Raw genomic sequence first — 15,436 nt, 5'->3', positions numbered from 1 at the left:
AAGCGAATATTAAAATATTAAAACAAGTAAATAAAACAATTTTTCATTTCCACTTCCATTCAGAATTTTCAATTCTTTCATTGGCAAAAAGCAAACATTTTCAATGATAAAATATTTGTTTCAATTATTTACTAGGAAAGGGAATCGAGAATAAAACAAAAGAATAATTTAAACCTTTTTGAATGTGTCCATTTTAACAATGGATCATTCAATAGCCTTTGTTATTCCTAATTCTTGCTTATTTTTTCCTATTATTTCACTCATTAAACCAGTTTCTGGATATAAAAAAATTACAAATAAAAGACAAGATTAAACTTTAAATGTTGAATACAGCTGGATAATGTTTTTGATCTTTTCTTATTATCTAATTCTCCTTTTTCTATAGCTTCTATTAGGAAAATAACCATTTTTTTCAAGTAAATAATTTCAGCAAGTGTTATTATATAACCACCTTTTCATAAAAATAATTCAATTAAAATTCTATTTAGTTATATAAAAAATGTGATTTAAAGGTAAAGTTTTAAATATTAGATTACCTTTTAGAAATTTCTAAAATTTTAAGATAATTCTTACAAATTAAATAATAAAATTATTATTAGTTATAATATATTTTTAAATGTTATAAAAATTATTTTAATATAAATTTTTATTGTTTAGCAGTATTGAATTTGATACTACAATGCAGAGATTAGATCTAAATACCTTAAAAAAAAATATATATATATATATATATTTAATGATTGAAATTTAATCAGTGATAATAATTTACAAAACGTTAAAGAAAAATTTAATTTAAGTAATGTTTTAATATTTAAATAAAAAATTATAAAAATAATAATCAAAATTTTTACTTTTACATTCACTTTCACTTAACTGATATTGCCATCTGGTGTATTAATTTAGAACTTTTATTTCTTAAAAAAATGTATAAATTTTTAAAAAATTTTTATTATAAATAAGTATATACAAATCAACAATATTCGAATTTATAAAGATTTACAAAATATATATATTTTTCTTTTGCAAAATTAACATTTTTTTCTATTTAAATTCTTATATTTCTTATATCAAGAATTATATGAATGTTTAATATCCAAGAGAATTAAAGTGATTTTCTAAATATATTATAACTTTATACTTTTTTATTATTAAAATAAATGCAATTTTCATATTTATATAATAATAATAACGTTTTTTTAAAATTCGATTTCTGTTTCGATTTATGGGTTTAAAAAATAATGGAATAAATCCAAGAGAAAAAATATAATATATATACAAATATATATATTATTTTATTTTATATTCAAAAGAAGAATACAATAGCAACCACGTGAGTCTCTGGGCAAAGATTGAGATTGGTACTATGGTGCCAATCGCGTAGAGACTCACTTAGACTGAGATACCACGTGAGTGTTATACCATAATAAGGAAATGGACCGTCAAAAAAATATAAATAAATAATTAATAATTAAACTGGAGAGTCTTAGTTGGAACTCAAAAATCAAAGTATGTACAGCCAATTCATATGTATAATACATTTATACAAATAAGATAGCTGTTCTATTATGTACTATACTTAGTACGATTGTAAGAGTGAATAAAAGGCAGCCTATAGAATAATTATTGAATTGTTTAGAGGCCATATCTAAGAAAATCTAGCAAAAATCAACTCGGGTCTGATTATCTTGCATTTCCCCATAATCCGGTATAATTCGGTGCGGTGCGTGCCGGATTACAGGGCTTTAACTGTAATTAATTATGAAGAAATTTACCACAGTTTTATAAACTAATCCAATTAACGCTTGTGGAGTAGAGGGAAAGAATTCAAAAATATTTTTTAATGATAATTAATAACAAAAACGAGATGTTATGCGCTAAAGATAGGAAAAAACCGTACTATATCTACTTATATAATTAAATAAAAGGCAAAGAATTGAAAGGAAAATTATTATTAAAAAATTACTAGAAATTATAGGAGAAATTAATCATTTATACTGAAGGGACCAATATATACATTTTGAATCTATAAATTCTAATTAATTTTCTATTATATTCCTAAGTTAATTGTGCAACTCTCACTTAACAGGGGATATCCAAGAGCTGAACAAATAATAATAATTAAATTGTACTTTAATACCTTTCATATATGTTCCTATCATATATGTACCTATTATATACTCCAAGATATAATATGATTGAGAATCATATTATATCTTGGAGTTTAATTATTGAAATTTTCATATGAATATGATTAATATTCTTATTAATAATATAATAGCAACTTATGTTAATTGTACTATTAAATTAATTAAAAAATATATTTTACTTCATTTTTATATAATAAGAAATGCTGTTCCTTAGTTTACCATTGAATTTTCCTCAATACCTTGTTAGTTTATATTTTTTATTGCCAAAACAAAATGTACAGTAAATTCTATAAACAACATTAGAGGTATATCATAAATTTAATGTTATATAATATATTTTATAGATGGATTGTACGTACTGTACATATTATTTATTTGACAGTTTTTATAGAGGTTTCTCAGGTAAAGTTTCGAGTTTAGTTCTTTAATTTATAGTTAGAAAGTTACGTTGAAAGTATAGGTCTTGGTTTTCTTATCTAAAAACACTTAAAGTAATTTTTATTATGAAATTTAGATAAATAATGTTGTTTAAAAAATGTATACTTTAAAGAATTTTCGTTATGGATTGTATATAGAAATTGGCCAAAAGAGAGCTATTTTTTAAAACTAATTTGTAAGAATCACAAATAATAACATGCAGCTCTTTCGAACCGGTTTTAACCAATCTCGAAATAATAAATGTTTCTGTGTTAACTAACATTTGCATCAGTGTATATTATGAATGAATTTACTGTATTTAAGAATTTTATAGTTCTATTAAAGTATGGTTATTTAACTTATATCTGCTCAGTGCCCTACTGTAATCGTCTCTCTTCTATCTTATACTCTTTTTCATCCCTTATTGTCCTCCTTTTCTCATCCTGGACCCTTGACTAAGCTCTACACCCTAATAATTATAAAAATAATGCTGCAATACAATTTTTTAATAGATTGAATACTGAATTAATTTTAACTTACTCTCTAGGATTTATTTTTTTTTATTTATTCTTTAAGAAATTCAATTTATTTTTCGAGATGTCATGAATGATATTATATATTTATGTCGACAGAATAATCAATAATACTATAAACAATAGCATGTAGTACACAATGATTTACAGTTGTCTACTGATCATTCTAAGGTGTAATGAATGATAGAGGCAGGTTTCATTCGAACATGCAAATATCAACTGTTTTATAAGCAAATAACAGCAGTGGTGAGCACCTATGAGGAGAATTCTCCAACCGTCAGATTGGAGTTTGTCCATCACGTCTCGTTGACACTAGAGGGAAACAAAGGCTATAGTGACAAAATACAAATGCGGCACAAATTGGAAGCAAATTTAATGGAGACGATAACTAGTTCCGAATGTATAGTGCATAAAACACTGTTGTGCGTTTAGATACGCAGATTTTGGCCATCAAGGTGCCTACACTAACACCAACGCAACGTTGATACAACACGTAACCATCGATCATCGATCTTAAATCCTTGGATCAGTGAAAGAAGGATGTCTGGTCCGACGAATTCAGATTTTTTTGCATTGGGATATGTGATTCTAAAGCAGGGTCCAGGAGAAGAACTGGCACCAGAATTCACTATTGGACAAAAACAAGTGGGTGGAAGTGGTGTAAGGCTTTGGAGAACGTTCCGTTGGGAAGCCTTAGGTCCCATACTTCCTGTGGATCACATTTTGACAAGATACACCTACCTAATCGTTGTTGCAGACCAGACGCATCTTTTCATAATATTCCCAGATAGAGAAGACTTTTTCAACTGGACAATATACCTTTCCGCAAGGAGTGGTTTGAGCAACACACGAGCGTGTGGCCTGTTACATTGGTCCCAAATTCGCCGGATCTCATCCCCATTGATCATCATCATGTTTCCAACGGAAGGTTCATTCTTCCACTCCTTCACCAAAAACCCGATGGAATTGAAAGATTTACTTATGATTACAAGATTCCATATCGGAGAACGCCTTTAGATACTTCACCACGCTGCTAAAACAGTTGGGATTCAACAGGTTATTTTAGTAGCACTTGATAAAGCAACAGCATTTTGAGCATGTGGTAATGTTTTACTCGATCAGGTACTGTACTTGATAACTTACCGAAGGTTGGTTATTATTACCCAAATAGCTGATTCATATTGTTTTTAAATGTGATTTGTAGAAGATTCAAGTAGGCATCGAATAAATATAACGCTTGAAATCTTAATTAATTTTGCAAATGTTAGTCTATTAAAATGTGGAATCATTAATCTCTGCAGTCATGGATGTTTAATATTTTTATCCTAACATATTGATGAGTGTTTAAATCTCTCTTCCTTCTGTAGATTCTAATTATATGTAGTAAGAAAGCAATTGAAAAAATATCTTGGGAAGCACTTTACACATTCTGTATGGTAGGTGTCAAGTAACCAATTGAGACATTTCCCTAAGGGACGCCTCCTTCTAGAGAAAGTACACCTATAAGGTGTATTTTCCAGAAGAGGTACTGTACATATCGCAAGATAAACAGATATACGTAGCCTATCTTTAAGATGTACATTATTTGAGAACATATTATTGTATTATAACGTTTTAGCGCCATCTGTTGACAGAAAAATAAATTATTAAAATATATTCAAAATTAATTTATTGTTTTCTATTGTTCGGATCGGGATCTCGCAGACTATCCCTTTATTATGTTGCCCACTTCATTGAAAATTTGTCCACCTGAAAAGAGTAAAATCTGAGACTTGTATGTTGGGTATTATCTACGATTTCAAGATAGTAGTTTTCAATTACAAATAATAATTAATCCAATAATTAAAACAAATCAATAAAGATTGTCTTGGTTACTTTTTGTAGTCTAATTTCGAAACTTTATAGGTCATTATCATTATTAATTAACATAAACAGGAAGGTTGATAAACCTCTTATTTAATCGATTAAATAAGAGTTTCGTGAACTAGAAATAATGTTATAATCAATTGTTGGTTCTTTCTTTTGAGACTTGTATAAGACGATCTTCTTTACTTTTTTGTTCAGTAATTGAAGATAGAAGTCATTGACAACTTTTAAGTTTATTATCTTCAAGGATTAATCTCTATGATTTAAATGCAAACAATTTATGTAGAAATTCTGAGGAAATGTAGCTTTTAAAATTGAAGCTAACAAAATTGGCATTATGATGAGATATGAGAATATCTCAAGAGAGGACTGCGTTGGGGAACGACCCCTTTTCAGATGTTAGACACGTGAAGAAAATTTGAAAAACTTAACTTGGCCAGTTCGTTAGTGTCAGGTAAGAACCCGCGACTAAATACAAGTGTCCGGTAGTCTTATGCACACAGTCAATGGTGTCTCTAGATAAGCCATTTTATTTTCCTGGCTGTTATATATAACAGAGGGAAAGTATGGCAATCGGTCAATAATGACCCCCTAGATTTTTACATTTTTGGACTTAGGACACTGTAAAACGTCGAGAAATGCAAAAAAAAATTCGGGGGTAATTTTTGTATGTATGGATGTTCGCGTGTGTTTAGAGGAAACGAGTTTGTTCACCCTGTTTGAAGCTTAATAACTCCTGTGTTTTTTGTCGAAAATTTGTGAAATCTTGCAGGGAGGTTTGATTATTAGGGTGTTGATGCCTATAAAGTTTGGTGATTAAAGATCGGGGTGGGGAGATAAAAGGGTCGTATTTATCTCCAATAGAGTCGGACTTAATGACAATTTTACTCGTTATTAGCATTAAAATTTTTTATAAAACTCATTCCTACCCTGAAAATTAAGGTTTCTGCTTTTTATAATAATTAAAAATATAAAAATATGATAACAGATGGCGCCACCGAAATTTTAAATGTCGCGGGGATAGTTGAGGAACGTGTTTCTGGTTTATTTGTTAGATTTGTCTAAATTTATAACAGAGAAAAGAATCAGAATCAGGAGTTTACCAATAAACGTTCACGTAGTTAAAATAAAATTAATACTGTAATTGATTGGCTTCTGACTCCACAAATGGACAGTAGCGTAATAAAATTGAATTTTAACTCTCTGAAAAATACTTTTATTAATACTACATCTTTTAAAATTTGCCTTATTGTTTTTAAAATAAAGTCGGCATCTTTGATGTTTCTGTACTTTTGCTTTTTAGACACCATCTCCTACTAGGTCTTATTATGATATTTCAAGCTTTCTGCAATGTGTTGATATTTCTGATATCTCACTTTTAAATTATCTTCTGAGCTTTTGTTTTAGGTTTTATATCAAATTTGAAGTTAATTAATCAATATTGATTAATTAATTAACTTCATATCTAACTGATATATGAGTATTTTGGATCGTTACCAATCGAATGGATACTACAGGTTGTCTAACGGAAATCTTAAACCCTATGGAGGAAAAGATAGAGTTACGCCCTCCAAGGAGAAGGAATGAGACCATTACAGATCTTAATCTCTAGTACTTGTTAGGATGCTGCTGATGGTGATGATGTGATGATGAAAGAATGATCAGTTCATGAAATTTTTTTCTATTTAATCTTAATTTTAAAATTACAACAATCTTCTTCCTTATTTTATATTCTAGATATAAATTAACAGTAATCCTAATTTTATTTTGTCTAGTTTTTAAAAATATGATTTAATATTACAAAAAGTAAGGTACAAAAGATATGATTTCTTAATAGAATTTCAGCTGAAAGCCTTTACCAATGATAAAATTTAGTAATTCATAAATATAGAAGGGGAAAAGTGAATTCTTTTATATAATATATTTTAATAATTTAATAAATTAATTCTATTGATGATAAACAGTCATTAACTATGCATATTAATATTAATTTGCATAATTGATTGCTCATCATCGTTAGATTTGCAATAATCAAGATTTAGTTTCGAGAAAATAAGACGAAATTTTTGATGTTTCGTAAAGAAAAAAAATTTACTGGATTTATATAATGAGAAAAATGAATAAATAATTATAATAAATTATTTTCTTTAACGTAAATAAAATAATGGCAAAACTCATTAAGTAATATTATTAACAAATTGATATGCTAATTATTAATTTTCTGTATTTAGTTAATTAAGTTTCAATTATAAAATAACTATTCAAATTTTAAACATATTGCAGCCTATGTTTAATTTAACCTAAAGTATTATTAAATATATCCACCCTTACCATCGGCTGCCTCATTGTGGGCCTGGCTGAACCCATAATTGACTTACTAAGAAAAGACCCCTTAGTGCCCACAAGGCGGTGAAAGTTAAAACAAATGCCACGCTGACAATGGGAGCATGATAGGCGTGATAGAATATAAAGCGATATATTCTGTTCATTCCAACTATGAAAATTTTTGAGTCAGTTCGAACTCGAAGCCGGATCCTCTAAAGCGGGAAACTGGTTTCTTTACGGCATCAGATAAAAATCTGTGCTAGATTTTGAGATGCGCTCAGGTGAAAGCATCCTTTGGGTTACCAATAATTGTGTACTGTACTGTACATACTAAACGTAAAGTGATTGATAATTGGTTAATTCTTGATCACTGCGAATACAGTGTTAGTACAGTGTTAGTTACTGCTGCTTTGTCATAATTTTCAACAACGTCATTGTTTTTAGTGCAAACGATCAATATTTTTGTTGTTATAAGAGATAAAGACAACAATATTAAGGCAGTCCCAGTGCTCAGAATGTTATAAATGGAGTTTTATTCTCAGAGAACTAAAAGAAAAGTTATAAAAATCACATATTATAATATTTCAGAACCAACACCATAACATTATTGAAACCATCAACATTTTCTGTTCTATAAAATTGGTTTTGTTGATGGCATACAACGTGGACGATTTGTCAAGAAGGTGCTCCCGAGAAGACTTTCTATGGAAACTGTCCCTTTCTAAATGTTAGACACGTGAGGAAATCTTGAAAAACTTCACATGTTCAGTTGATCAGGTGTGAACCCACGTCCAAATCAGTGTTTAGTGGTGTTATTTAGGCTACTCTGTCACTGATGGGCCTTCTATCAAATTGGTTTCTTCATGCAATTCGTTTTATATTTTGAAACCTTGCACGAGCAACTTAGAATATTGTCGGAACATTGGAGACATTATCTTTTAATTAAATATTTTCATTTATATTCTGTTTATTTTGCTTTTTAATAATGCTTTAAAACTCTATCATAAATGTGATATAGTGGAACCAAAATATTGGTTCGTTGAATGATTTTCTGATAGATTTCATCGATAGAAATATACCGTAGTGAGGAAGCGTTATTTATTGATTCTATCATTAACAATAATGAGTGACTCATAAAACAAATTGCAGAGTCTATATATATATATTACTTGAAAAATAATATAGGCCTACATTTGCCCAATTTGCAATTCAATTTTTGTAAATATTAAATTCGTTAATTTAATAAATTGTCTATGGTTTTTCTGTTTAACTTTAATCTTTAAAATTAAGTTTATTATACTCGATATTAATTAGTTAATTGTTTGTTATTTTAAAAATCTATACTTATAAGCTTTGTAAATATCAATATAAATTAATTATCAGAGATTATAATATTCATTATATAAGTTATATAAATACATTTGATTGTGTAAAATATTATGAAGAAATTATTAAAATTGCTAATTTAAAAACTTAAATATTTATAATAACTTTTAATTAACAAGTTAATTAAATTGTATTAAGAGCAGTTCGACATAGAATAATTTAATAAGAAATAATTTTTAAATAAAAGAAAGAAAAGTAGCTTAGGATACGACATTTTTAAATTGTATCTGTTGGTGATTTTCGTGCAATTTGAAAATTATTGAAATTATCATATTTATGATAAAGAACAGGAGCTGAGAGAGTGAGATGGGGGCTCAAACTATCACAAATGTAAGCATACTTATCCATTAAATATATGAATAAAACATGCAAAGAAGGTATTTTTATTCATTTATTAAAAGAAATTTGGCTTTATAGTACTTATTATTTATCAATGTATTACAAAATAGTTAGGGAATGTTTGGTGCTCAGCTAAATGTGCTTGCTGAGTCCCTTTATGTTGTTCTAATGATCTGCACTGTGTTCCACTATATATTTCGAATGTCCTCTATCATATTCTCTACAATATCTTTTCAATATCCTCTACTATGTCCTGTCATGTTTTATAAAGAATTTCATTTGTTCTAATTAAATACATTATGGAAAACGTGATTTACTGGTCCCAACCGTCTTTGCATTTGTTTTACGTCGACATTTTTACATTTGAATACTGATCATTACTTGAATATTCTTCATAAAAGATAGGCAAATAGAAATTAAGTGGTTGCAAATAGTTAGACATATGGAATGTCTATCTACAGAATCGTCTTATCATCTATTTATACTTTGTACTATTTTATTTATTTACACAATATTGGTAAATGTTAAAATAAAAATTCTAACTTTGATTTCTATTTCTTGATGTAGAGTATTATATGAATACATGCGTTTTTTAAAATATTATTGTTATGAGAAAATAGATAGCGTACGTACAGTAGCAAAATTAATTTGTAATTTTCTAAAATTTTTACTTAAGCGTGTATTAATCTTTGTAATGTATGTAAATAGTCTGTAAGTCCCAGGAATTTTTCGAGTGCTAGTCCATCCGAATATGTCAACCTAGTTGCCCATGGGGGCCTGGCCCAATCGAAAATGGACTTGCTAAATTAATAAAATAATTTCTAAATTACAATTTAAATTAATCAATCTTCATAAAAAAAATTAGTTAGGAGTAGAGAAGAAAAAATTTAAAGATTACCAAAACGATAAGAAAGTTAACCAGCTGTACAAGAAAAATTTAAGATGGTCAACTAGCCTGCATTTCTCTAAAATTAATGTTTTTAAAAAATGGTCCAAAGGAACAGTATGTACAGCATTAGGATTGAGATTTAGCTATAGTTCAAAAGGTTATGACAGCTTACTCAAATGCAATCTGCCTTATCCATCTTTAAGAACTTTACGTAGATGACTGAAAAACTTAAAATTTTAAAGTGGAATATTGTACGAAGTATTCGATTTTCTTAAAATTGATGCTATGGAAACAGATAAAGAAGAGCAATGTGTTTTAATTTTGGATGAAACGTTACTAACTCCAAGCACTGGTTATGATACACGTACTAATACATATTATGGCGAGGTAACATTAAAAAATCCTACAGACTTGGCTATACATTTAATAGTGTTTATGTTAAGTGGTATATTTACAAGGTGGAAACAAACTGTTGCATTATTTTATACTAGCAACTCAACAGATGGTTGTGTCTTAAAAAAATATATTTCTTGATCTAATTAGTTATAGTGAAAATGTGGGATTAATTGTCAAGTACAGTATGTGGCTGCTGCTAAATAAGCAGTTTGAAAAAAACTTGGCGGCGCTTATCTGTATGACCGCTCTCTCTCTCTTTACGAAAAGTAATCCTCTAGCGCCATCTGAGAGTAAATTCTGCAACTGTTTATTAATATTTTTTAAATTTTACTTATTTGTTTATACAAAAATTGGCTAATTAATACACTTTTTACATTAAAATAAAATAATGTATTCTATTAATATATTCAATTAATATTTAAACATTAAAAACATATTTTTCTTAATAACAATTTTTAATAATTACTTTTTATTTAAAAATAATTTTTATGTATATATTCAAGTATTATTAATGAAATGATAAAAATATATTTTTTAATGTGAGGAGAGATCGGAAATATTTACTTACTTTTTACTTCGGTAGATGGCAGCGGTTACGTGTTTCCTTTAAGAATTTATCTAGGTGTAGGCGAGTAAGTTAAAAAGCCAATGATTGGTCCATTTCCTATAAAACGAACCACGTGATTGGTTCACTTATTGACTGCTTATTATTTAAACGTGTCCTTGATTTAATTTGTTTTCTTTCGTTTCCAAATAAACAGAAGTGAAGAAGAAAATATATTTTCTTATATAAGCGTCATAATTTATTAATTTCTTTAAAAATTAATAACAATTGCAAGCGTATTTTATAAATAACAAATATTTTCTTTGTTTCATTAATTCGTAAAGAAGTAGTGTCAAATCTCCTGATAGAACACATCCGTAAATAGTGCCACTTTCTTAAAGCCTCAATGAATACTTATAACAGGATCTTCCCAAACAAATTTTACACAGCTCTTCAGTATCTGTGAATTACTTGCATCACAAACGACGTTATATTCCCTCGTTTTAACACTACATTCGATTTAACGCCAATGATATATTTAAATTTATTTCGTTACGTTAAGTATTAGCAACGATTTTAATTAAATTATATTTAATAAAAATATGATAAGTGAGAAATCGAATAAAGGAATGTTTCTATTAAAATATATATATATATAATTAATTATATATTTTCCTTTTTAAAAAAAAATTAAATTCTAGTTTATTAGCTTAAGATTATTCCCATCGGTTATAGATGAAAAATCAAGTAAATTAGTTCCCCTGTGTATCACGTAGCTTATACTTTTAATGGCAAAGGTTATTTATTCTCGATATGAAGTAGAATATTATTAACTATAGGATTATTTTTTGTTAAAAAAATATAAATAGATTATTTTCTTCTTTTTTCCACGATAATTTATTGCAGGTTTTTACTTCAATTCTTCTGAACTTGGACCCAATTTGCCTCACATTATGTTTACCTCACCCTATGAGAGGCCTCATTTGGTAGAGGGATTCCACTTCTATCAATATGTTATAGTTTAGGTCCCTAACAAACTTAAATTCAGCATTTTTTAGAAAATAAAATAAGTTTTAATAAGTAAATCGAATATAAGGCGCACCCCGACTTGCGTAAAATGTGCGAATTTAATTTAAATTAATGAAAATAAAAATATTTTCATTAATTTTCTATAAATGAACTCATTTATTTCTGTTTTGCAGATGAAACAATATTTACTAATTGTATGGAAATATAATTTGTAATAATTTGGTACAAATTATTACAATTTCGTAATTATAAATTAAGAAACTAATTCAGATATTTATTTAAAGTTACGTATTTCATTTAATAATATAAATATCATGTTTGAATTATTTATTTTATTTTATATTATATTATATAAATTTATATTTTATATTATTTTATAGATTTTATATTTATAGATATTTAAAGATTTTATATTATATTATATTTGTATTATATAAATCTTTAGTCTGTTTTAAATGTATCAGACTTTTATAATTAATTCTTTTAAAAAACCAGGATTTAGGCTGCACATCCTAAATCCTGAATTTTTAATAGAACAGTAGCATCCTGAGGCTAGCTTACAACCGATATATTAAAGGAAGAGAAAACTAGGCAAAACTTGGAGCAGTACATTCAAAGTATGATCTAAAATATTAATATTGCAGACCTATAAATTCTCACTGGCGTCCTGCTGTTTGTCTGTCTCTACATCCTTAATCTCGAGAACGGAGCTAGATATATGAAAGTCGAGACCAGACATGGAAAGCTTATGGCAGTAGGTCCCGATTAACTATATAAGAACTTCCGGTTTGGTTCGGAACTCGCGTTTATTTCAATTAAAAATTTTCTCCTGTACAGAGTTAGATAGATGGTTGGCATGACTCTGTTGTTAACAGGAAAAGTATGATTTACAGGGGCAATATACTACTAAAATTAAGAGGTTTTCTTATTATAAATATATATATATACAAGAGAATATTTCTCTATTATTTTCAACTCAGAAATAGGAAATGTTTTAATAATAATACAATTTATTTGCCACATATTTAAGCATCAACCAAATATCATCGAATACAAAGAGTAAAATCATCTCATTGGCTATAACAGGGTTTCCCAATGGGGTCAGTATTTATTCCTTGGGGTCAATAGAACACGGGAAGAAAATTTTCTTAAAAGGGGTCGATACACTTATAAGGTTAAGATCGCTCGGCTACAAAGATATATTTTTAAATATTCTTAATCATTGGTAATATATTAAATAGCATTATTACTGTTTTATATAAATATATAAATGTTTTGTAATGCTTTTATCTAATAAGTAAGTTATAAGTTATTTTCGTAACAATAAATGAATATAATTTAAAGCTGAAATAAAATTTTCAAATTATTGCATTTAAACTCATGGGATCCAATTATAATATCATAAATCTGTACTTTACTCCAATGTTTTCTCATAGGAAATGCAAGATTTAACAATTCTCAAGATATTTGAATTTAATCTCTTCTAAATCCTTAAATCTTTCGTTTGTATTTTTCTCTTTTCCAATTTCTGTTTGTTTTTTCTTTCTTTTGGAAAAAAATGACAATTTTCTTTCAAAACTAATTCAATAATTATAAAATAATTTAATTCTTCTATAATTGTTTCTAATCTTTTAGATGAAATATAAAATAAAAAAATATTTAATCTTATTTTTTAAATTAGATAAACCTAAAATTGTTACGTTTAAAAATTGGAATCTTATTACGATAAGTCGCAAGAAAGATCGAATTAATCAAAAGGAAACTTTAGAAATTTATTTCATTCATCCAATTTCATAAGAAATTCAAGGGAAATTTGTTTATTTTATAGTATACGAGGGCTGTTCGGAAAGTTCGCGGCCTCAAATAGAACAACAAACAAAATAATGTTAAAACTTTTTTATTTTTCAATATAGTTTCCTTTATTAGCAATGCACTTATTCCAGCGATGTTCTAGCTTTTTTATGCCATCACAATAGGTCGATTTGTCAAGGTGTGCAAAATACTCATTCACTTCAGAGATGACTTCGTCATTTGAGTGAAATCTCTTTCCCGCCAAAAATTTTTTTAGGTTTGGAAAAAGGTGGAAGTTACTGGGGGCCAAATCAGGTGAGTACGGTGGATGTGGAACTAATTGGAAACGAAGTTCGTTTATCCTTTGTTCGGAGATTCTGGCGGAATGTGCAGGTGCATTATCGTGGTGGAACGGAACCCTTTTTCTTCTTCAAGTGTTGCCTCTTTTCTTCGATTTCTTTCTTCAGTTTTTCCAAACGTTCACAGTAATAGACAGCGTTGATGGTCTTTCCTCTTTCTAGGTAGTCAATAAAGATAATGCCTTTAGCATCCCAAAAAACCGAAGCTATCACTTTCCCCGCTGATGGAACTGTCATTGCCTTCTTTGGTGGTGGCGAACTGTGGTGTTTCCACTGCTTCGACTGTTCTTTTGTTTCAGGAGTGTAGTAATGGATCCACATTTCATCAGTAGTCACAAACCAATGCAAGAAATTCTGTGGATTTTTCTGGTAGAAGTTCAAACACTCCTTTGACATCAAAGTACGAACCCAATTTTGCTCGGCAGTCAGCAGATGCGGCAACAACCTTGCTGAGACCTTCGTCATACCCAAATTTTCGGTTAAGATGTGGTGCACTCGGTCGACAGAGATGCCTGTTGTCTCAGCTATCTCACGCGTTTTCAAACGGCGATCTGCTAACACAAAATCGTGAACTTTGTCGATATTTTCTTCAGTGACAGCAGTTGACGGCCGTCCGCTGCGAGGGTCATTTTCCACACTCTCTCTGCCAGATTTAAAAACGGCTGTCCATTTTTTCACAGTGGTGTACGAAGGAGCAGACTCTCCCAAAACTTCATCCATGTCAGCTTTGATTTGAAATGGGGTCAACCCTTTTTTCGTCAGGTATTTTATGACCACACGAGTCTCTGTCTTCTCCATTTTTGACAAAGCACTTGCACACTAACTATCTGCTAAGCGGTCGTGGCAAAACTTTACGACAAATCAAGCGGAAATTGGTATTGTATCTTTAGCAAAGATGTCTGAATAATTTCCGCCAAAAATTAAATTGATCGCAGCGCCGCATATAGGCAAGGCCGCGAACTTTCCGAACGGCCCTCGTATTGACTGAAAGAATCAATTTTATTCAATAGAATAATATATATATATATATATAAGGTATGGTACCACACATAATAAAAATTATACATTGTAAACTATATATTTTCCATATTTTAAATCGACTTGAATCGGTTTATGACAGATACTTTCATTGTAACATATAAATATTTATGAACTGTTCCGTATAACCGTATTTCTAAAATTTTAAATTAGTAATTAACGTTAATGTTTAATATTTCTGACAAATATATACTTAGAAATTTATAAATATATAAAAATTATTCAATGAAAAATTAATATTAGTAGGCTAAACTCATTTAATAATTTCTTTTTACTTTGTAAGCTTGCGATTTAATGGAAGAAAATTATATTTTATGTACAGTTTCTTCATTTAATTTTATTTAATTCAGCATATTTATAAATTCCAAATTAAATGC

At 28.5% G+C, this 15,436-nt stretch overlaps 1 protein-coding gene across 1 annotated transcript; it reads right to left on the bottom strand.

Moving 5' to 3' along the window:
- Positions 1-204: 204 nt before the first annotated feature.
- On the bottom strand, positions 205-14,741 carry LOC136979638 (histone-lysine N-methyltransferase SETMAR-like). Its single transcript, XM_067275695.1, has 2 exons — positions 14,204-14,741; positions 205-275 (listed from the first exon to the last, which is right to left on the bottom strand). Exons 1-2 carry the CDS (start codon positions 14,739-14,741, stop codon positions 205-207), a joined length of 609 nt encoding a protein of 202 aa, XP_067131796.1.
- Positions 14,742-15,436: the final 695 nt, after the last annotated feature.

The sequence above is a fragment of the Centruroides vittatus genome, unplaced genomic scaffold (assembly GCF_030686945.1).
Source record: "Centruroides vittatus isolate TY-2023 unplaced genomic scaffold, ASM3068694v2 contig_10, whole genome shotgun sequence".
In the NCBI taxonomy this organism is placed as follows: domain Eukaryota; kingdom Metazoa; phylum Arthropoda; class Arachnida; order Scorpiones; family Buthidae; genus Centruroides; species Centruroides vittatus.
This window is presented reverse-complemented; position numbering and strand designations above follow the sequence as displayed.

Coding starts and splice junctions, on each gene's coding strand:
- LOC136979638 (XM_067275695.1), bottom strand. CDS start 14,741: ATGGATGAAGTTTTGGGAGAGTCTGCTCCTTCGTACACCACTGTGAAA. Junction 276..14,203: donor GGTTTTTTGGGATGCTAAAG/GCATTATCTTTA, acceptor TTTTATATCCAG/AAACTGGTTTAATGAGTGAA.